Below are 24,550 nucleotides of genomic sequence, written 5' to 3' on the forward strand. Positions count from 1 at the left end.
AATTAGGGACGGGCAATAAATTCTGCCTAGCCAGTGATGCCCTCATCCCGTGAATGAATAAAGGAAAATAAAAGTTAGGAATGGTCAATACATACTGGTCTGCCCAGAAACACCTACATCCCAGAAACAAATAGAAAATATGGGTGAGAACAAAGAAGAGAATTTAAAGGTCATTTGAAAGGTGAAAGACTGAAAGAAACGTGTGTTTTGCTAAGGGTGGAGTTCTCTAGCCTGGCTGGAGCATTTCGAAGGGTGGACAGGGGAGGTAATACTTTTCCTCACTGACAGTGGGTTAAAGATTCACTGTCAAGTTCTCAGATCCTGGAAGGTAAGCAGGAAGGTACTCACTAACATCACATCCAGGGATGAAATCTTCTTCAGTAAAATCAGGACACATATCTCTGCACAAAACCTGATGATACACAGGCAAGGTAGCCCTTGTGAGTACAAACCTCTTCATTATCTTGGCTCCTTCAGAAGAGAAGAAAGAGAAGAATAGAACTCCTTAAAGATCAGCAAGGCCGCCTATGTATGGAACTGTAGGAGATGGGGGAGATATTAAACAAGTATTTTGCATCAGTGTTTACTGTGGAAAAGAGAGAGGACATGGGGAAATAAATGACGAAATCTTGAAAAATGTCCATATCACAGAGGAGGTGGTGCTGGACGTAATGTATAAAGGTGGATAAAGCCCCAGGACCTGAACAGGTGCACCCTACAGCTTTGTGGAAAGCTAAACAAGTCATTGCTGGGCCCCTTGCTGAAATATTTTTATCACCGACAGCCACAGGTGGGGTGCTGGAAGACTGGAGGTTGGCTAACGCGGTGCCACTATTTAAGAAAGGGGGGTAAGGAAAAGCCAGGGACCTACAGACCGGTGAGCCTGACCTCAGTGATGGGCAAATTGTTGGAGGGAATCCTGAAGGACAGGAGTTACGTGCGTTTGGAAAGGCTAGGACTGATTAGGGCCAGTCAGCACAGCTTTGTGCATGCAAAATCATGTCTGCCTAACTTGGTTGAGTTTTTTGAAGAAGTAACAAAGCGAATTGTTGAGGGTAGAGTTATATGGACTTCAATAAGGCATTCAACAAGGTTCGTGAAGGTAGACTGGTTAGCAAGGTTAGATCACATGGAATACAGGGAGAACTGGCCATTTGGATACAGAAGCTTGAAGGTAGAAGACAGTGGGTAGTGGTGAAACGTTGCCTTTCAGACTGGAGATAGATAACCAACAGAGTGCCATGAAAATCAGTGCCAGGTCCACTACTTTTTGTCATTTATATAAATGATGTGAACTTAGGAGGTATGGTTACTAAGTTTGGAGATGACACTAAAATTACAGATGTGGTGGACAGCAAAGAAGTTTACTTCAGAGCACAACATGATCATGATCAGATGGGCCAATGAGCCAAGGAGTGGCAGATGGAGTTCAATTTAGATACATGTGAGGGGCTGCATTTTGGTAAGACCATCAGGACAAGACTTATACACTTAATGGAAAGGTCCTGGGAGTTGTTGAACAAAGAGACCTTGGGGTGCAGGTTCAGTGAAGTCACACATAGATAGGATAGTGAAGAAGGCATGTGGTATGCTTGCCTTTATGGTCAGTACATTACATAAACGAGTTGGGAGGTCATGTTGCAGCTGCACAGAAACATTGGTTAGGCCACTTTTGGAATACTGTGTTCAATTCTGGGCTCCCTGTTATATGAAGGATATTGTGAAACTTGAAATTCAGAAAAAATTTACAAGGATGTTGCCTGGGCTGAGGATTTGAGCTATCAGGAGAGTCTGAATAGGCTTGGGCTATGTACCCTGGAGCATCAGAGACTGAGGGATGACCTTAAAGAGGCTTATAAAATCATGAGGGGCATGGATAGGGTAAGTGGACAAAGTCTTTCTCCTGGAGTGAGGGAGTCCAAAACCTGGGGGCATGGGTTTCAGGTGAGAGGGGAAAGATTTAATAGGGACCTAAGGGGCAACTTTTTCACACAGAGAGTGGTGAATGTATGGAACAAACTGTGAGAGGAAGTGGTGGAGGCTGACACAATTACAACATTTAAAAGGCATCTGAATGAGTATATGAATAGAAAAGGTTTAGAGGGATATGGGCCAAATGCGAGAAAATAGGACTAGATTTATTGAGGACATCTGGTTGGTATGGATGAATTGGTCTAAAAGGTTTGTTTCCTTGCTGTACATCTCTATGACTCTATGATCAGGGTTTTCTTGCGTAAACCTTTATAGTGTTAGACCTTCATCTGTTCCACATTGCTCACCTCAGGAGAAGTCTCTGTCATATGCAGGTCTGGTTTGTTGCTGCTAAACTCTTACAGTGTTAGGAATGAACCTGATTTGGCCAAAAAAATCCATTCCAGCAAGCCTGACCAGAGCAGGCAATTGGGGCTGAAGTCTAAATCGGGCTCAACCTAAAATGCTATCTTTTGTGTTTGGGTCCTTGTGCCTGCGAACCGTTGGTGAGAAAGTATGGGACGTGTGCATTCTCTGAGCTAAGATGAAATGTCGGACAGCTGACAGTGAGTGAGCTGCTGAGTATTGTAGCTCCTTTAATATTTTATGTGTGAACCCTGGCAGCTAGGAGAGACACAGTACCAATGTGGTGCCAGGAGGATTGCATTGGTCAGTACAATAAAGTGACAGACATTGATTGCTCATGAGCTTTCTAATGTGGATGCGCAGCACCAAACTGCCTGTGACACAATGCTAGCTCACACTCACAGGAGCACAAAGCCTTATGTAGATAGGGTACATACCCTGACAGAGTGCAGCAGATCATCTATCCTCTTGTTGCATTTCAGCCAGGTTCTCATGAACTGCCCACAGGCACCGACCTCTGCAACTTCTTCATTGGCCAGGATGTCCTCTTGTTGCTATCCAAAGGGAAAAGGACATTCCCTCGTCCCAGACAGCTCTCAGCACAACCTTTCAGTCGGCATTGTTAAAGCATAAAGGTCAGAAATCACACAACACCATGGGATTTGGCAGGGGAATTGAGTTTAAGAGCCGCAGGATTATGCTGTAGCTCTATAAAATGCGGTTAGACCACACTTGGAATATTGTGTTCAGTTCTGGTCACCTCATTACAGGAAGGATGTGGAAGCTTTAGAAAGGGTGCAGAAGAAATTTGCCAGGAAGCTGCCTGGACTGGAGGGCAGGTCTTATGAGGAAAGGTTGAGGGAGCTAGGGCTTTTTTCATTGGAGTGAAGAAGGATGAGAGGTGACTTGATAGAGATGTGTAAAATGATGAGAGGCATAGATAGAATGGATAGTCGGAGACTTTTTCCCAGGGCAGAAATGACTATTATGAGGGGACATAATTTTAAGGTGATTGGAGGAAGGTATAGGGGAGATGTCAGAGGTGGGTTCTTCACACAGAGAGTGGTGGGTGTGTGGAATGCGCTGCTGGTGGTGGTAGTGGAGTCAGATACTTTAGAGACTTTTAAGCGACTCTTGGATAGGCACATGGAGGATAGTAAAATGTAGGGTATGCAGGGTAGTTTGACCTTAGAGTAGGATAATAGGTTGGCACAATTTTGTGAGCCGAAGGGCCTGTGCTGTGCTGTACTGTCCTATGTTCTAGTCCAACAGGTTTATCTGAAATCACAAGCATTTGAAGAGCTGCCCCTTCATCAGGTGGTGAGGAGAAGACACACAGAATTTCCAACCAGACAGATCAAAAGATCGTACAAATATTGCGAGTGGAGTGTTGACAGGCTGAATATAGGTCTCTGCAGGTGGTGCTGGAGACAAACCAAATGCTGGAGTAAGATGACAGGTATAACAGTCACATGCTGAGGGTCTAACCAAAGCAACACCTAATCCAAAACTATGCAAACTAATTAAGGTAGAGAGATTATAACGAGTTATCAAGGTGATGGTGTCAAAACAGGACAGAAGGAAGATTTTACAGATACAGAAGTGTGGAGGCGTCACATGCAGCGCCACATGAACCCGAGATCATGGCTGAGGCCGTCTTCATGGGTACGCAACTTGGCTATCAGTTTCTGCTCGGTGATTCTGTGTTGCTGTGTATCTCGAAGGTCACCTTGGAGGACAGTTACCCAGAGATTGGAAGGTGAATGTCTTTGACTGCTGAAGTGTTCCCTGACTGAGAGGAAACATTCATGTCTGGTGATTGTTGCACGTTGTCCATTCATCCGTTGTCGTAGAGTCTGCGTGGTCTCACCAATGGGGCATCCTCACCTGCAGTGTATGAGATAGGCAACATTGGCCGAGTCACATGAGTATCTGCTGTTTATGTGGTGGGTGGTGTTCCCACTTGTGATGGTCGTGTCCATGTCGATGATCTGACATATCTTGCAGCGCTTACCATGGCAGGGTTATATAGTATCAGAGATAATGGCCCGAAACGTCAGCTTTTGTGCTCCTGAGATGCTGCTTGGCCTGCTGTGTTCATCCAGCCTCACATTTTATTATCAGGGTTATATAGTGTTGTGGTTGACATTGCCCTGAAGGCTGGGTAGTTTGCTGCAAACAATGGTCTGTTTAAGCTTTGGCAGCTGTTGGAAGGCGAGAAGTGGAGGTGTTGGGATGATCTTGGTGAGATGTTCATCAGCATTGATGAGATGTTGAAGGCTGTGAAGAACACGGCGTAGTGTCTGTGCTCTGGGGAAGTACGGAATAACGAAGAGGACTCTATCGGTTGTGTCTTGTGTTTGTCTTCAGAGGAGATTGTGGATTTTTGCTGTAGCAAATCTGACCTGGTGATTCAGAATGGACACCTCCATACTTCACTCTACTGCAAGCCCATGGATAACTTCACAATGCCTTCTATTCTCTAGCTTTCACCCTAAACACGTTACAGAAGCCATCCCGTACAGACAAATCCTGCATATATACAGACGAGGAGGAATGCAACGGATACCTAAAGATGCTGGAAGAGGTCTGCATAAGAAAGGGATATGATGCTTAATTCCTCAATCGTCAGTTCCGGTGTGCCACAGCAACAGCTTTCTCCATAGTCTTGCCTCTCCTTAGAATGGGAAGCTGTCCGTACAGTGACATCAGTGCAGTTTCAAACATATAACGATGGCCCAGCATTGATGGAATCCAGGGGATTGTCTGTTCCTGCTTACTAATCAAAAAGTTGGGGGAAAATATTAGACTGCATGTGGGTGGCGGGGGAGGAAATATGAAACTAAAAAAACCAATTAATTCGAATCGACAATTTGAATGTATTTGATAAAACCAGAATGTTGGAACATATATATCTATTTTCAATTAGTTCAATACTAAAGCTGAAAATTATTTCATTTTTTTCTTTCCAGGATTTGTTATTATTTTCCCCCTTCTGTTTCCATCTGTATGTCTTCACTTTGTTTCACACTGCACATTATCTGAACAGCATTTGACAATTTACCAAAAGACTTTAAGACCTTCTAAATCTTGCTTCTTTACATTCTGTTTGTTTTATGCTCATTTTTGCTTATTATTTTGTCCCTTTTCCCTACGAATCTCAATGCCTCCTCCTCCCCTCCCATCTAACTGTTGTCAGCAGTGAATTCAGACACTGCTGTTGATTCATATGCCTGGTGAGTGCCTACCAAATACACACACACATTTATTCCTGTTCTTGTCTCTGAGTCTGTCTAAATCTGGTGGAAACTTAAAATTCTTTCTGTGTATGCCTTGCTGTGTGTGTCATTTTTTCTTCCTTTCTCTCTCGCTCTCTCTCTGCCTACACTCTCTCAGCCTTTCAACCCCTTTGGCTCAAACATTCTCGCATTGTCTCTCTCTGGGTCTGTGCTCACTCTGTTCCTCCCCCCAGCCTGAGGGAAACGCGTCACTATCTCTCAGTCTATGCGAAACCACTCAGGGGGTGGGGAAAAAGCCTCTTAAGGAGGTCCATGAAACTTGAAGGCAACATCTTCATTGGCATCAAATCTCTTTATAAACTTAAAATCGCACTCTGATTACAGCATTTTGGAAACATCCAGGTTTCGTTGTACACTATGGGCAAAATAATTCAACTTTATATTTGCTGGACAAGGAAGATGAATATTTTACGATATATTTGCACATGGGTTTTAAAAGTAAAGTAAGATCACCCAGTTTTAACTGGGATACGGTGAAGGCCGTTCGTTTAAAGACTCAAGTCACTTTCCAGTTCGTTTTCCATTTTTTAAAAAAAACATCAGACACTGAAAAATCACTGGGCGGTGATAACTGTCCAATAAAATACTGCAAGGTGCTAAAAATTTGAAATAAAAAAAGAACCAGATTCACGGATTTGAAGTCACAGACCTGAAATGTTAACCCTTTTCCTCTTGCCATTGATGCTGTCGAGCATCGTTCCAGCATGGTCTGTTTTTATTATAAAAGTGCATGTTGCATCCAAATATGCACAACTTCGCTCGTGCAAAATACATGCCGTTACAGAACAAATAGTCCCTGACGGTGGAGTTTGATTTTTTAAAAATCCGTGTGTCTCCACTCTGGCCTATATATCTTCGTGGGGGATCTTTTTGGGGCAATAGCGCTAATTTCTGCAGCCAAACGGGGCTGCCCATTACCTGATATATTGATGGGACAAACACAGAGGTACACTGCTGTATTGTTCCAAAACCTGGCACCTTGCTGGCCTAAAATTTAACAGAAAATATTCTTGCTTCCAATCCCTTCAAACCCCGTACCGCTATGTCTCTGCTTTCTCCCCAAGCCCCTTCAATCCTTCTGAGTCAGTCCAATTGCAGCCGAATTGTAATCGCTCCAGTTAAGTTCAAGCGCCCGAAACCATCAGCCTCTCTGCCGCACTTTGCTCCCAAGGACGTTCCTTGAAACCTGTACTTGTGTCATTATGGGCAAATTTTTTTCGACAACATTCCCGCAAAGCGCCTAAACACGCTTTTACGATGTGAAGGGCGCTATACGAATGAAAGTTGTTTGTTGTGCTGTTTCAACCAGTGCCAGTCATTGGCAAGAAAGTAAAAGCAAACAGTTGAGGAGGAAAAACAGGGAAAGAAAAAAAAATTGCGCCGGCAATTAAAAATATCAGGCGGCAAAATGCCCAACTGAGACAAAAGAGTAACCAGGGGCTGGGTTGGGATAGTGTTCCGTGAGTACCAGCTGTTATCTGAACAGGCAGGTATGCACTGGAGATTAAAAAGCTGACCAACTGATGCTACCAATAGCTAAAATCTCCAATCCACTCTCAACCCAAAACGTGTAAAGGCATTTGTACAGATCTTGAGAACTCGAAGATGTGAGAGATGTTGCAACAAATGTTACCAGGGAGAAAGATACTTGGACTAATTCATCTCCCCAGAATTTAATATTTTTTAAGGAGGGGAGAGAAATTATTATGCTGGGGTGGGGAATTTTTGTTTGCAATTTGCTTTTTGCATTTTTCTTTGCACGGACCACCTTAAACGCCTGCAGTGTGACTCAGCTCCCCACCCTCAGAGGGAGCCAGCACCAGGGTGGGGAAGTGCTTTGTAGGCATTGACTGTGCACTGTCGCCATTGCTCGCTGCCGCGGCTGTGTTTGTTGTAATTTGGTTTTTGGGGAGGTGGGGGTGGTGGAGCCGGGCAGTTGCATTGGAGTTTTATTTGAAGGGGAGGGGGGGTTGTTTAATTTGTCTTGGAAGCCCCCGTCACCACCCCCCCCCCCATAAAGTGCGACTCCCCCACCCACAGCGCCTTGCCCTGTACTCCGTGCCCCAGGCTCGGGAACAGTGCAGCCGGCCCCGATTCCCCACTCTGAAGCCGAGAGTCGCAAGCAGCGCCAGTCTGTCCGGCCACCAGCTCTATATCCAGGTAAGCAGCAATCCCTGAGTGTAACCTTTAACCACTGGGCTTTCAAAAACCAGGTCTTCAAACCCTGTGCGGATGGAGGGGAGAGATCTGATCCCAGATCCTTGTTCTGACCCATTTCTCTCTCTCTTGCTTTCTTTCTTTTTTCAATAGACATGCGTGCACACAATTTAAAGCAGCAACGTCTCCTCTCCCACTCAGTTCAATTTGGTGGACCCCACCTGAAGTTATTGAGCGCCAACACTTTTTCTTTAATTGTGGGTGCCTTTTGTCACTTGGCACCTTTTGTGGCATTGATTTTTGTTGTCGTGGATACAGGGATGAGGTATATTTTCTCACTTTGTATCAACCCCAGCTCCTTCACTACTAACTCTTGTTGCAGTGGAAGCAGGGTCTTTACATTTGCTTTTGGAATGAGATGTTAAACATCATCCGTCTGCTCGTGTGGACCGTTTTGAAGGAGAACAGGGCAGTTATCTGCAGTGTTCAGGCTAATGTTCATCCTTCAACCAGTATCACAGGTCAATACTTGAACATTGACTTAGGAGTTTGGTGTCCATAAATTGACTTTGTGTTTCCTACATTATGACAATGACTGCTTTTAAAATATATTGTAAAACTCATTGAGATTTGTTTTAGTGGCGAAAGCTCAATAGAAACACAAGTCTTTTAGAGTGAGCAGTATCTAATTTACTGATATTGGGAAATATGGGCTCTTTAATAATGTACACAATTGGTCTTGGGAAATGGTGATTGAGCAAAACAGTTTGTGTCACTGTTATGATTGTTTTCTTTTCCTCACTGGATGTGGATGACCTTGGCAAAGCCACTTCTGTTGATTAAGAAAGTGATCTTGGCCTCTCTCTAAACAATAATAGAGTTCACCCTCATTCAGAAGTTGTTGCAGAATCAACCTGATAGTATGAAATATTGCACTACATTTACATATTGTGGTAGGTACTGTGTTGATGTGTGGACCCTATTTAATCCATTGTCGAGCCTCAAAACCTACAGACTCGTCATTTTATTTTGCTGCTTTGTCCTGGATGGTGTCGAGCTTCCTGAGTGTTGTTGGGACTGCCCCCATCCAGGCAAGTGAGCAGGATCCTATTGACACTCCTGACTTGCGCCTTGTCGATGATGGACAGGCTTCTGGTGAGACAGAGCAATGTTTCCTCTAACTATTTTTGTTTTTGCTGTGTGGGCCTTCCAGAAGTGCCAGCATGGTGAACAACATTCGCAGAGCCTCCCAGAGGGTGTGCACCTTGGGGGTTACTCACCTGAGGGTGCCCTGGCCTCTGACCTGCAACTTCCACTCATGGTGTTGACATAACTGATCTGGTTAAGCTTCAGATTGATGGTGACCAGAGCAAGTTATTGATGGAGATTTCAGCAATGTCCGTTGAATGTTAAGGGGAGATGGTTAGAGGTTAGATTCCAGTCTTGTTGGGGTCGTAGCCTGGCACTTGTGTGATATGCATGTTCCTTGCTGAATCTGTGGCAGTGGTACAATAGGCCTTAGCTGCTTTGGGTTCGAAAGGTGGATAATTAGTCATTTCAGGATACTACCCCAGCAAACCATCAGCAGGGGGCAGAACCAGGGAGTGGACTGGACGAAACTTGTCTGACTAGATGCGTGGATTCCTTCCATCTGTCTGTCCAACCTCACTGTCAAGATGACCATGCTACAGATCACTGCAGTGAGAGAAACTGCGCCCTGTGGGATCATGCTGCAACCTAATTCGTACCATCTATTCTTCCTGGTTAGAAAGGAAGGGATCCCCCAATTTGACCATGAACTCCAGTCTCTCCAAAAGAATTCTATAGTTGCTGTCATGAAGTTGAATTCATGAAAGTTGCACTCATTTTTAATTATAAAAAATAACAACCCAGCAGTGTATCTCTCGCCTTTATGTTCAATGAGATTTGCAGTTCTCCTTTTTGCTTATAAATCTTGCATCTCGTTTGCCTTCTTCCCACTCCTGTGCCTTGTTCAAGCCTTGAGTGTGGATATGGGCAGGTAGTTTGACCATTGGGGTAACTGCAGCTGAGCCCTGCCCGACCTGATGTGACAGGAGATTAAACCTTTCTCTCAATAGTTCAAATGGTCACTGGATTAAGTGAGGAGCGATCACTGCCTAAGGCCCTCCTGTCATAATACGGACGGAGGGGGGAGGGAATTCTGCAAAGCTCCTCGGTCTGAATTTATCAGAAAATGTTTGACATGAAATGTAGATGTACATTGTAAATATAACCTTTTGAGGCACTTCATGTGCTGGATCAAAAGAAATTGATCTATGTTACATTTATGGAATGTAAATTTGGACTGTTTCATAGGTACCTCTCAATAAATTTGCATTTTAAGTTTTTTTTTGAATTGCTGAGTTATAAGGGAGGTTCACTCCTGACATTATTAGTTAACCCATCTCCCTGTCTGCAGTTCCCATTATCCCTGTCTGAGAATGTGTTTGTCCAGTAGCTTGCATATTAAGTGCAAAATGATTTATAAATACATGGTTAATGTAGAGTTAGTCTGTGTGATTTTCTGGATTATTGTTGACTGTCTGAGGAGTTCAGACAGATGTTTTCTGGAGAATTTTTTCTGCTGCCTTTTGCCCCCACTGGAGATTTTATGCCTGAGGGAAGATGGCGGAGGGGGATGGAAGTTGAGAGAAAAAAAAATTTAGTCATAATGTGGAGGAGGGTAGTTCTGATATAGGTCTGCCCATCCATCTCGAAAGTTAGTATGTGTCTAACAACCTAAAGACCGATGTTTACTCATGTTAATGAGCAAGTGAAGGCACTGTGTTGTGTGGGAACAGAGCCAAGGCCTACAGTTTAGGCAAGGAGTTCGAATTTTGAGTTCAGTGGCAGCGAGGCCTGCAGGAAAAGGCTTCAGTGTAGTTCCTTTGATCCCTTCTGATCCTTGACTCTACTGGCTGTGCTTAACGTGTATGTGAGGCAATTGATGAAACAAAATGAATTACAAACTACATAACAAAATTCCAGTAAAATATCTGCAACCTCCCCCCCCCCGCCCCTCAGATCTAAGAGAAAGGAAAAGTGATTGAGAAATAAAACACTGTGTTAGTATCTTGTGAGGGAAGATTCATTGAAGCCCATTTGATTTTATTTAAGAGTTCATTTGATTTTATTTAAAAGAGTGGGCCCAAACAAATGTGAAATATTATTTCATGGCAGAAAGCAGGAAGAAGAGTTTGTAAAAAAAACTGAAAGAGCTGTGGATGCTGTAAATCAGAAACAAAAGCAGAAATTGCTGGAAAAGCTCAGCAGATCTGGCAGCATCTGGAGAGAAATCAGAGTTAAAATTTTCAGGCCCAGTGACCCTTCCTCAGAACCCAGAAGAGTTTATACCTCAATTTAGTTGGCCAGCCCTCAATTGTGATTTCTCCATGTTAGTGAGGTTGTACTGTGCTGAGTAATTTAGTTTGTGTTCATTGTCAGGTTTCACAGAACCTGTTGCTGTGTTAACGGCTTGGCTGCTCTGTGACACTAGGCCTGGAGTGAGATGAGGGGCAACAGTGCTCAATCCCTGTGGCTCACAAACCATCAGCAAGTTTGTGTGGCAACTGTGCTTCAGAGGGAAGAGAGCTTTTATTTACATTACAGATTTGAATAAAAGGCTGTAGGGCAGGTGAGCCCTGAGTTAGCAGATATATCTTGAACGTGGGGGAAGGAAGAGAGACAGCAGCCCCACACCTTAACTTTCACTGAAATCCATTCCACTGTCAACCCAATTCACTGCTCATAGGTTTACATTGGCTGCCAGTCAAGCAACGTCTTGATTTTATAAATTCTAATCTTTGTTTTAAAATCCCTCCACGGCCCAGCCTTCACTATTTCTGTAATTGCCTTCCATACCACAACCTTCTGAGATATCTGCGCTCCTCCAGTCTGGCCTCCTGTGCACCTCACAGGTTTTAAATTGCTGCACTATTAATGGCTGTGGTTCACGTGACTAGGCCCCAAGTGTTGGAATTCCCCCACCAAACCTCTCTCACTCACTTTTCTCCTTGAACACACTTTTTTTATAAAAACCTACCCCTTCGATGCAAGCTTTTGGCCTTCTTTTCAAACATCACCTTTGGCTAAGTGTCATGTTTTGTTTTAAAACAGTCAGGCATGAGGTTGTTTCATCACATTAAAGGTGCTATATAAATCAGTGTTTGTTGAGTTGTATTATTCTGTAATCCTGTGTTCCTTTAAGAGTCTTCTAGCCTGAGAGGAAGAAGGAAATGATGTGGATGAATGTTCTGGCTTTTTCCTCAGGTCATAGGCACAAGTTGAATTAGTGGTGCCACTGACTTTAAGCCATCATAGAGGTTCAGCATGACGTCCCACTATCTCAGAGCTGAACAGATGCTCCCTCATACTCGCAGTTCCTGCTGCAAGATCACTTGAACAGTCAATTCTTGTGTGCTACGTGAGGAATTTAAGTGACAGGCCCATTTACATTGAAGTGCCCCTCTCACAATAGTCAATAGCTGTAGATTACTATTGGCAGTGTAAGTGAGATGAATACTTAATGTTTCCTGATTCCTTGGTCTCCGATTTTGACAGAGAGTGTAACTCTGACTATCTGTGGTGCTGCCCATAATGAATGGTACTGTTTGGATCGCTGCTCCAATGATGGTCACTGCAGAGAGGACCCTTGAGGGTGCCTGGTACCATGATGGGAGTGTGTGCCAGCCACAGAGGCTTGTTGTGTTTCAGAATGAGAAAATGTACTGTTGCGCATCGAGCACACCCCTAACTTTATTCTCCCTGAACAACTTCCCCCGCCACCTCTCCCCCTCCCCGAGCACACACTGACTTGTGGCCAACAACGCAGTCTCATCTTGCCCCATGTGCCTTCTCAAGCACACACAACACCTTGCATTTGTATAGTGCCTTTAAGATTGTAAATCACCTTCACAAGGGTGACTGTCAAACAAATTTGGGACATCACCTTACTCGAGGTGAGAGAAGTGAGACTAGATTGTTTTCCTTCGAACAGAGAAAGACGGTGGTTGGGGGTTGGGGTGGGTAGGTGTGATGTCGCATGATTGAGGTGTACAGAATTCTGAGGGCATAGAATAGCTCAGGAGACGTTTGCAGAGAGGTCAATACCCAGGCAGGAGAATCTTAAGGAACGGACATTTGTGGTCTGGGGAAACAAAAATAAAATCATTGAGAGGGTTGTGAATTCCTGGAATCCATGTTGCTAGAACATTGGAATAGGGTTCTGGATTAAAAGTCCACTGACATTACTACCCCTTACTGACTGAATTTTTTTTTCTTTTGCTGTGTTCTGATTGCACCCTATGCTCAAAATGTTGCCAATGCCAACACTTGCATTCTACTGAGAATCTTTTTTCAAAAAGAGGGCCTTACATTTCTGTAGCTCCTGGGATGACCAGCAGATCTCTCAAAGAACTTCTCGCAGCATCTGTGGAGAGTTAACCTTTCATGTTCAGTATGGCTCTCCTTCACAATGAGACATTAACTCAGCATGAAGAAGGGTCAAATCAGACTTGAAACGCTAACTCTGTTTCTCTCTCTACAGACGCTCCCAGACCTGCTGAGTTCTCCAGTGCTCTTTGTGTTTGTTTCACATTTCCAGCACTGGCAGTATTTCACTTTTCTTTCCCTCTTGTTGCACTTCACTGCCAAATGATGTATTATTGAAGTGCAGAAGTTGTTGTAAAGTAGGAAGTGTGGAAGCCAGTTTGTGCACAGCAAGATCCCACAGACAGCACTGTGATAGCAACCGATAACAACAGTGTGGAGCTGGAGGAACACAGCAGGCCAGACAGCATCAGAGGAGCAGGAAAGCTGACGTGTCGGGTCAGATTTCTGAAGAAGGGTCCCAACCCAAAACGTCAGCTTTCCTGCTCCTCTGATGCTGCCTGGCCTGCTGTGTTCATCCAGCTCCACACAGTATTTTCTCTGACTCCAGCATCGGCAGTTCTTGCTATCTCTGTGATATCAACTGGATTGTCTGATTTTTGACAGGTGCATTGAGGGATGAGCATTAGACAGGACAACAGTGATAACGGGGATCTGTTCTTCCTTGAAGTAATGCCGTGGGAATTTCTTGTATCTACTTGAGATGGTTGTAGGAATGAGAAGCTTCTGTTACTGGGATGGATTGGAGGGCTTAGGGCTATTCCCCTTGGAGAGACGAAGACTGAGAGGACATTTGGTAGCGATTTTCAAAATCATGAGCCAGCTATATAAAGTAGGTAGGGAGAAGCTGTTCCTGCTCATAAAAGGAACAAAAACAATGAACATAGTTTTAAAGAAAGAAGCAAGGGCGATGTGAGAGAAAGAAAACTTTACACATGCCAAGTAGTTAGAGTCTGGAATGCTTTGCCTGGAAATGTAGTGGAGGCACATTCAAATAGAGTACGTACGATGGTGTTGGATGGTTATTTGGACAGAAACGCTGTGCAGGGATATGGAGGAAGGCAGGAGCTTGGCACTAGGGGATAGAACCAGTGCAGATACGATGGACCAAATAGCCTCCTGCTGTACCGTAATAACTTGCTTGTGGAAGTTGAGGCCTCGATGTAATTCTGTGGCGGTGCAGCTCTCCTTCAGTGCTGCAGTAGCATGTCAGCCTCAAGTTCTGTATCCAGGGCCGGCAGTGGGATTTGGCAGCCTTGGTCTGATCCTCCAGCAGGTCCTGTTCCCCTGTCACTGCTGTGGTCACTGACTTGCATTAGCTCCCATTCAAGCAGCATCTTAACTTTCAAATTCTCACCTTTGTTTTCAAATCCCTCCATGTCCTTTTCCACCATATATCTCTGTATTCTCTTCCAGCTGGCTGACAAATCTTTTATTTCTCTAATTCTGACCTGATGTGCATTGCTTCACCATCGAAGGCTGTATCTCCGGTTGTTAGGCTTCGGAATATTTTCCCTACACCTCTCCCCCTCTCTTTCCGCCTTTAAGACACTCCCTAAAACCCACCTCTGACTATTATCTCCTTATCTGGCTTGGTTTTATGCTTTGTGTTAGGTGTTTCTTTAAAGCGCTTTGGGACATGGAGGTTAATTAGAGGAGCTGTACAAATGTATGTTGTTGTTGTGTTATTATTGATGGAACTTGAACCTCCTGACCTAGAGGCGAGAGTGCTGGCAATAGATGAAACAAATGTGTCAATGGGTGAGTGAGACTTTGAGTTGATCGCTGGTGTATTTGTGTGTTGTACCTCATTGGGGTAGGCTGAAGGCTGTTTGTGGCTAGGAGCAGCAGTTTCGGTCTCACTCAATTATCATTAGAAAAGGTTAGAGACATTTCCAACTGCATGGAACTTTTAAGAAGACACTGTTGAAAATCACTTCAGAAGTTGCCCATTGGCAGTGAGGTGCTTTTGGGAGTACCTGAGTGTGTGAAAGATGCTACATCACAGCAAATCTGACTTTTTAATTACCCTTTCTGTGGCTTTCTACTTTTGACAAGATCGCATTCTATGCTGTAATTAGAACTTACCTCTTCCTGGTTGAATTTATTTTTGTCTTTGTCCGTGCTTACTCTTGGCAAATCTCTGAATCCATGCTATTCATTCAGCTTCCCAGGTCAGCACAGTTTAAAGTTGTCCCACATTGCTGTCCAGCAAGTACCTTCAGCTGTTCAGTCTCCTGCTTGCAAAGCTAGAAGAGGTGAAGGTGCCACACTGGTTCATGTCTTTTCACTGTTGTTTAAGGCGAGAATTGCATCTGTTTAAACAGCTGGTGAACACTTTTCCCTGCAATCAGTGACCGTCCCTTGTGAAGCGCCAGCCAGAGCTCAATGGGTAGCCCTGTTGCCTCAGTGATGACATTCTGTGTTCAAGCCCCACTCCAGCCCTGTGTTGCAGCACAGTACCAGGGGGAGTGCAGTGCTGTTGGCAGTGCCATCTTTCAGGTGGTGATTAAACCAAAGCTCGAGCTGCCTGCTTGGGTGGATATAAAAGGTCCCTCAGCAGTATGTTGTAGTAAACAGCAAGGGAACTTTTCCCAATGTTTTGGCAAATAGTTACCCCTCAGTCAACATCCCAGAATAACACATTATTTGTTCATAAATGACATTGCTGAAAGAAATTGGCTGCCATGTAGCCTACTTTACAGTAGTGGCTATATTTCGAAAGTGCTTTTGAGACATTTAGCAGTTGTGGAAGGTGCTATCTAAATGCAAGTCTTTTTATTTCAAGTGAAAATCTCTTAAAGGATCCTGGGAATTTTCATTTTAAAATGCTGCCTTCTTGTAGAATTTTTACTCGATGAAGAAAATCATGACATTTTGTGAGATTCTCCGAAATGAAAGTGTGATTTGTAAATCCCATCCCAATGGGGAAGTTGAACAGATGCAATGAAAACCGAAAGAAGCTGTAAATCAGGAACAAAAACAGAAATTGCTGGGAAAACTGAGCAGGCCTGGCAGCCTCTGTGAATTAAAAAATCAGTTAGCCTTTCGGGCCCAGTGACCCTTCCTCGGAACACTTGTACAGACAAGTGTAGATTTAATGACAGTATTTTGCACAGGAAGTGGGGACTAAACACAACAGGTCCTCCAGCTAGGAACTGGGATCAGATGAAATCAGCAAAGGGATACATGGATAAATACATGATGGAGTGAGTGATTTAAGGAATGCTGGAGATGATGATGTTTTTCTGTACTTGCTTCTGGATAATCGGGCTCTGCAAAGGTCTCTTGCATCTTCCACGTGCTTGAAACTTCAGGACATTCCAAAGGATGTTGCAGTACTTGTACAAAATATCCTCACCATTTTAATGTAGGCAGATGCACAGCCAATGTAGGGATAACCAGTTCCTCCAGCCTGCAGTGGGATCAGCAACCAGATCTCATGTTTGAGTCACATTGACTGAGAGATTAATACTGACCAGGTCATCTGGGAAAAACCCTCTCTGCTCTTTTTTTTTCCAAAAATGTCATCAGAACCTTTACATTCCCCCACTGCATCAGATTTCAAGAGCAGAGGTGAACGCTGACGCCGCATAATGGCCCTAGCTAGACCAAGATTGGAATACCGTGAGCAGTTTTGGGCTCTGTATCTAAGGAAGGATGTGCTGGCATTGGAGGGGGCCCAGAGGAGGTTTACAGGAACGATCCCAGTGATGAATGGTCTGTCATGTGAACACCAAGTTGATGATTCTGCTTCTGCACTTGTTAAGAGTTTAAAAGGATGAGCAGAGTGGGGGATCTCATTGAAACTGGCAGAATACTGAGAGATCCAGTTAGAGTGGATGTGGAGAAGATGTTTTCGATTAGTAGGAGAGACTAGTACGCAAGGGCACAACTTCAGAGTGAAGGGATGAGCCTTTAGAACTGAGATGACGAGCAATTTCTTCAGCCAGAAGGTGGTGAATCTGTGGAACTCATTGTTGCAGAGGCCTGTGGAGGCTAAGTGATTGAATGTCTTTAAGACCAAGGTATGTGGAAAGGTTCTTGATTAGTGATGGGATTGAGGGTTATGGAGAGCAGGCAGGAGATGGGGGTTGAGAAATGTATCAGCCATGATCGATTGACATAGCAGGCCCAATGGGCTGAATGGCCTAATTTTTGCTGCAGTATCTTATCTTTTTGGTCTTATGGACAATAGGTCCTTATGTGACTCAGAATCCACCTACAGAACCTAGAGGTTCTGTGGGCTTACAGCTGTTGGACAGCTTTTTCAACCTCATGGCAGCTTGGAGGTACGCTGAGACCGTGATAGGGAGTCTGTTGTTGGATGGTGTTTAGAGCACTTCTGTCAAAGACGGTGTTATGATGGCGAGATCGTCAAAGTCCTCCCTTCAGAGATGTTGACTGCCTCTCGATTTTTGATGAGCAACTCTCTGTTTCTGGCTCTCATTGGTGCTTGGAGCATAGATAGGGCTGAAGAAGCCGTGCACGTTGTGGTTGTCGGCGAGTTGCCAGGAGCCCTGAGCTCTCTCTAATCACCGTCTATTCTTCAGGTCACAAGCCACGTGTGGCACCTCAGCCTACAGTTGGGTTCGTTTCCTCTTGCTCAAGGTTTCGGGGAGAAGCCAGTTCAGGAACATTTCACATTTGCAGTCTAGGAGATCCTGGATCTGACATATGTTCACGTTGAAACAGTCTTGATGTCTCCTGGTCTAGACACTGCATTGAGGTGCTGACTAGGGTGGACCAGGAGCTGTGGGCATCTTGTGGCTCTGGTACATTGGCTGATGCCAGGCTAGCTGATGAGATGTCAGGGTCTTTCAGTCCAGCAACATTGAGTCTCCTTTTGGCTGCCTCTGCCAGTTTGGGGCCAGCTTGATGGAGATAGTGGAGAGGATCAGTCGGTCCAGCAGACGTTGGCTGTGGTCATGGCGGACATCTTTATGGTCCTTCCCTCATCCGATGACCGGGATGTTGCTGTGCGGCTTTGTGCTTGTCCCTGGGCCTTTGTTATGAAGAGATCACATTCTCACACTTTGTCAAGAGAACTCCTTTGGAGTTTGTTTTTCCCCTTGCTTTCCTTGCCTGATGGTCACAGGAATGGGATTTCATTATGTTACAGGTGCCATTTCAACACATTGTTGTGTGAGGTGAGAGTCCAAATATTTATTTATGTGTTTATTTATTATTGTGTTTTTTCAATCTGATTTCCAATGGTAAAAGGCCAGAACACAATTGGTGGGGATCCAGAGGAGGTTTACAAGGAGGGCCCTGGGGATGAAGAACTTGAGCAGTTGAGGACTCTGGACCTGTACTTGATGGACTTTAGAAGAATGGAAGGGGGGATCTGATTGAAGCTTACAGTATCCCGAGAGGCCTGGAGAGAGTAGATGTGGGGAAGATGTTTCCTCTGGTTGGACTTGAGGACCCCACCTCAGAGGGAAGGAACAATCCTTTCGAACTGAGATGAGGAGGAATTTCTTCAGCCAGGGAATGGTGAATCTGTGGGTCTCATTGCTGCAGAAGGTTGTAGAGGCCAAGTCATTGAGTGCTTTTAAAACCGAGATAGAGAGGTTCTCAATTAAGAAAGGGTGTCAAAGGTTATGGGGAGAAGGCAGGACATAGGGTTGCGAAATATATCAGCCATGATTGGATAGTGGAGCGGACTTGATGGGCTGAATGGCCTATTTCTGCCCCTGTATCTTAAGGTCTATGATTTGCTGACAGTAAGTGGAGACGTGGTCACAGTCCTAGGGTATTTGGGACTGACAGTAGGAGAAACAACGTCAGCCAGAGAGTGGCGAGTCCGTGGTATTCTCTACCACAGAATGTGGCCGAGGTCAGATCCTTGAATGTTTTCAAGGAGTTATATCTAGTTCTTAGAGCTAAAGAGATCAAAGGGCATGGGGAGAAAGTGGGAACTGGGAGTAGGGTGATTGGCCACGCTCATAGTGAATGGTGGAGCAGGCTTGATGGGCTGAATGGCCTACTCCTGTTCCTATTCCTTTCTATGTTTCTCAGGGCCTGGGTAGGCCTTGAACCTTGCACCCGAGAAGTGAAAGAGTGAGCTTTTCCCTTTATCCACCGAGAGGCCTGTCAACTGATTCTGTTTTTTTTTCCCTTTTTCAGGGTCTTTGAGGTGGAGAAAAGGGGGCTATGACGACCTCACAGCCCTCCACCCTGGGTGAGCTACAGCTCTACCGGGTCCTGCAACGGGCAAATCTTCTCATGTACTACGATGCTTTCATCCAGCAAGGCGGGGATGATGTCCAGCAGCTGTGCGATGCTGCCGAGGAGGAATTTCTGGAGATCATGGCCCTGGTGGGGATGTCGAGTAAGCCGCTCCACGTCCGCCGCCTTCAAAAGGCTCTACAGGAGTGGATCACCAACCCCACTGCCTTCAACCAGCCCCTCACAAAGCTGCCGGCGAGCAGCATCCCCATCGCCAAGATCTCGGAACTCAACACAGCGACCAGCAGCCCCAACTCGGCCGGCACAGCCCAGGGCTTGGTCTCGGGGCAGGAGGTCACCAACAACCACGCCGGGTCACGGGAGACCTCATCTCAGACAGAGGGGGCGGCGGCTGGCGGCGTGGGCGGGCACCCCATGCCCAGCATCTCCCATGTGATGACGGTGCCCAAGGAGGAGCCCCATTCGCCTCCCAAGGATGGCGGGCCCTCGCTGCCCCTGACCCCGGACGTGGTGCAGATCATTGCAGCCTGCGCCGAGCGGCTCATCCACACCGTGCCCAGGATGGAGCCCAAAGAGCTCGAGTGCATCTTCATCAGCAACAAGAAGATGGCCAAGTCGCTGGGCCATATCTTCGAGATGAGTGATCAGGAGCCCCAACGGGAGGAAGAGATCCGCAAATTCAGCGCCATCTACGGGCGGTTCGACTCCAAACGCAAAGACGGGAAGAATCTGACGTTGCACGAGGTACAATTGTAATAAAAAATAGAGTGGTTCACAGTACAGTAGGATTAGACATGATCTTATTGAAGGTGGGGGAGCAGACTCAAGGGGCTGAATGGCCTACTCCTTGTTCACACTGGGGGCATTCGAACCTGCCGTACAACCAGAAAAAATTGCCAGAAAACAATTCCCGTCAAGAGATTTGTTTTTCACGGCGATGTGAATGTTACTGGCCAGGCCAGCATTTATTACCCAGCCCTAATTGCCCAGAGGACAGTTAGGGATCATCCACATTGCTCAGGATGTGGAGTCACATGTAGGCCAGACCACATCAGGATGCCAGTTTCCGTCTCCAAAGGGGCTTTCATAAACTGGATGAGTTTTTTTCTGATAATCAACGACGGTTCCAACTCTTAATTCAAGTTCCACCGTCTGTCACAGAGTCATATAGTCATGCAGCACAGAAACAGACCTTTCGGTCCAACCAGTCCATGCTGACCATAATCCCAACTAAAACAGTCCCACCTGCTTGCATCTGGCCCATATCCCTCCAAACATTTCTTATTCATGTACCTGTCCAAATGTCTTTTAAACGTTGTAACTGTATCCACATCCACCACTTCCTCATTCCACACACACCACTGTTTCTGTACAATAAAAGTTGCCCCTCATATCCTTCTTAAATCTTTCTCCTCACCATAAAAATATGCCCCTAGTGTAGAAATCCCCCAACGTTGGGAAAAGACAAGGGCCATTCTACACCCTCATGATTTTATAAACATCTGTAAGGCCACCCCTCAACCTCCTACGGCCCAGTGAAAAAGATCCAGCCTGACCTGGTGGTTTCAAACCTGGCTCCCCAGCACATTTGTGATAATGGGAACTGCAGATGCTGGAGAATCCAAGATTACAAAGTGTGAAGCTGGATGAACACAGCAGACCAAGCAGCATCTCAGGAGCACAAAAGCTGACGTTTCAGGCCTAGACCCTTCATCAGAGAGGGGAATGGGGAGAGGGAACTGGAATAAATAGGGAGGGAAGGAGAGGCGGACCGAAGATGGAGAGAAAAGAAGATAGGTAGAGAGGAGAGTATAGGTGAGGAGGTAGGGAGGGGATAGGTCAGTCCAAGGAAGATGGACAGGTCAAGGAGGCGGGATAAGGTGGTAGGTAGGAAATGGAGGTGCAGCATGAGGTGAGATGAAGGGATAGGTGAGAGGAAGAACAGGTTAGGGAAGCGGAGACAGGCTGGGCTGGTTTTGGGATGCAGTGGGGGGAGGGGAGATTTTGAAGCTGGTGAAGTCCACATTGATATCATTGGGCTGCAGGGTTCCCAAGCGGAATATGAGTTGCTGTTCCTGCAACCTTCGGGTGGCATCATTGTGGCACTGCAGGAGGCCCATGATGGACATGACGTCTGAGGAATAGGAGGGGGAGTTAAAATGGTTCGTGACTGGGAGGTGCAGTTGTTTGTTGCGAACCGAGCAGAGGTGTTCTGCAAAGCGGTCCCCAAGCCTCCGCCTGGTTTCTCCAATGTAGAGGAAGCCACACTGGGTGCAATGGATACAATATATCACATTAGCTTACCCCTGCTCTATTTTCTATTCTTTACAAGTAAGTGCCTTCTGTTTCTCCATCAGTGGAGACAGTTTCTCCCTCTCTGCTCTGCTCAGACTCCTCGTGATTTTGAAGACCTCCATCAAATCTCTCCTCTGCCTTTTCTTCTCCAATTGGAGACCGGTCCCAAATTCTCCGTGTGACTGGCTGATTGATTGTCGCCTTTCTCCTCCAGATATTTTCTAACCAGCCTGTTCAGAAATGTTATTGCGCACTCCTCTGCAGCAGGTGGGGACCTGAACCTGGAGACCTTCTGGCTCAGGCGTAGGGACACGTCCAGTGCTTTGCAAGCACCCAGAAAGATCGTGGCCTTTCTCCTCTAAGTTGTGCCCTCTTTTTGATTGCGGCTGTGTGGGGAACCTGCAGATAGAAACAAGCAGCAATGTGTTGGATCTGTCACTTCAGTAAACTGAGAGAAGATACTTTCTAATTAACCTAATCAGAACCATTACTACACTCCTCTGGAGCAGGTGAAACTTGAGCCCTGGCTCAGAGGTAGGGACACTACCTCTGTGCCACAAGAGCCCCGTTTGGGTCTGTTTTGTTTTTAAAAGGTGCATCATTCATGGAACAGACTTTATTTCTTTTGTTCTGCCTGCTCAGAGATGTCCTGTCACACCTCTGGAGCAGGTGAGACTTGAACCCCGATCACCTGGCTGAAAGGTACGGACGCTAGCACTGCACAATGAGAGTTTAAACTCAGTGAGACGTGTTATGAGAGCCATGTGACATCTAGGGATGCTGTGCCCATGTGTCACAGGCATCACGTTGGTGGTTAAAGCTGCAGTGAGTTTACAGGAAGTTTTGAGGCAACATTATTGACTTAATTCACTTCAAAGAATTGTTTCTAAGCGATGGTTTTTCCCTCTCACCTCACATCACTGGGGATCCTGAACGCACCACACAGAAAGATGCCCCTTGAGTGTGAGACTGGTACCTGACCTCTTCTGCTTCTAAGCTGTTGCAAGGAAGGAGATGTAAGAACAGTGTACAACTTTTCACCCTCCAGGTGGTCAATATACGCTTTCAAATCCAGTCTCCGAATGGGAGAGACAGTGAGTAAAATCAGACTGGTTGATATTGGAGAAGGAATCACAGAGGGTCCCTACACAGTCTGCAGCCCAGGTCATGCTAAATGCGATGAGTATTAGGCTCCATTTCTGCCTGTCTCCTGTCTGTATTCACTGCCCAGGTTTATAATAACTTCTTCCATTTCCTTTTTAATTTTTTTTTTTACTTCACCCCTCCCCGCAGCAAGTAATGACTTTAGTTCAGATTTTAGTCCATTGTCTGCTTCTCATGTCCAGGATTAAATGGTGGATATTTGCTGACTATTTGCCCATGGAAGCTGGCGCAGACTGAGCCGAATTTGCTTTCATGCTGAGGTCATTGAGGATTGCTGGAGGGAGGGGTGGATGTGAAATATGTCTGACCTTTGTGCCCCTTCTCTATCCTGGAAGTACTGAGGGAGTGAGGCCAACTGAGCACCATCAAATTACCTCGTTCTGTACTATACACACTACAAATGCATGCTGAATTGGCATGGATTATCACAGAATCCCTACAGCTCCGAAGCAGGCCATTCAGCCCATCGAGTTCCTCTGAAGATTATCCCACCCAGACTCACCCTTTCCCTGAAACCCTGCATTTCCCGTGCCTACTCCACCTAGCCTACATGTCCCTGAACACTACGGGCAATCTGCCTAAACTGCACATCTTTGAATTGTGGGAGGAAATGCGAGTGACCAGGAGAAACTGGCACAGACCTGGGGAGAATGTGCAAATTCCTCACAGACAGTTGCCTGAGGGTGGAATCGAACCCAGGTCCCTGGCGTTATTCAGGCAGTAATTCTAACCATTGAGCCACCATGCCTCCTCGCAGGGCTTGTCCTGTTCGCACTTTCTGTTTTCTGTGTTCTTTGTGCCTTAATAATTCTTAACAATTGCAGCCACAGTTTTATTGAAAGGTGAAACAAATCTGAGGGGCCTAATAGCCCTGGTCCTGCTCCATTTTCATACAGATCAGCCACTGCAATCAGTTTGAGCCTCATTCCTCTTGGTTGCCCATCACACAACCTGTTTTTTAAAAAAAAAACTCACTTTTCTGAGCAAAGTTTGTCCTAGCCAAACTTTGGAGAGCCAAGCAAATGCTCTTTTTTTCTGGTTGTTTTATCAAAGGCTTTCCTTAGGAAATTACCTTAGTTAACACATTCCCTAATCTTTTCATTCTCTCTGTTGGGATAGAGAAGGGGGACGAAGGTCAGATATAGTTCATGAATTCAAAGCAAATGTAATTTTCACGTTTACGAAGAGGTGACTGAGTGGGGTCTCAGTGGCGTGTCAGCCATAGCATTTTTGGCAATATATGAGTATCTAATGTCCTAAAGGGGGTGTAGGAACAAAGAGATCTGCGTGTATTTGTGCATAAGTCATTAAAAGTAGTAGGTCATTATTAAGGATAGTATTCAGCTGTTGAGGGTACAAAAGAGATTTACTAGAATGTTGCTGGGAATAGAGGGTTTGACTTATAGGGAGAGGTTAGATAGGCTGGGACTTTTATCATTGGAGCACGGGAGGTTTAGGGTGACCTTATAGAAGTTTATAACATCATGAGATAGGGTGGATGGCAGGTGTCTTTTCCTTGGGGGGTGGCGGGTGGGATTTCAAGACTGTGGGGCATATTTTTAAAGTGAGAGGAGAAAGATTTAGAAAAGACATGAGGGAGAATTTGTTTTTACACAGAGAGGGGTTCATTTGTGGAATGAACTTTCAGAAGAAGTGGTGGTTGCAGGTACAGTGACAACATTTAAAGGACATTTGGA

The 24,550-nt window shown here is 45.4% G+C and overlaps 1 protein-coding gene across 5 annotated transcripts in view; it reads left to right on the plus strand.

The window, feature by feature from the left end:
• The first annotated feature begins 7,114 nt into the window (after nt 1–7,114).
• Nucleotides 7,115–24,550, plus strand: part of LOC125466101 (NGFI-A-binding protein 1-like) — a 59,123-nt gene continuing 41,687 nt past the window's right edge. Inside the window, exons 1-2 of one of the 5 annotated variants that reach the window (XM_059638792.1) lie at nt 7,115–7,796; nt 19,332–20,138. In XM_059638792.1, the coding sequence (XP_059494775.1) occupies nt 19,359–20,138 (780 nt within the window). In that variant the 5' untranslated portion in view covers nt 7,115–7,796; nt 19,332–19,358. The remainder of the gene's footprint in view (nt 7,797–19,331; nt 20,139–24,550) is intronic. The other 4 variants (XM_048560239.2, XM_048560240.2, XM_048560241.2 and 1 more) reach the window with 4 other exon arrangements.

This window comes from Stegostoma tigrinum, chromosome 31 (genome assembly GCF_030684315.1).
Source record: "Stegostoma tigrinum isolate sSteTig4 chromosome 31, sSteTig4.hap1, whole genome shotgun sequence".
NCBI lineage: Eukaryota > Metazoa > Chordata > Chondrichthyes > Orectolobiformes > Stegostomatidae > Stegostoma > Stegostoma tigrinum.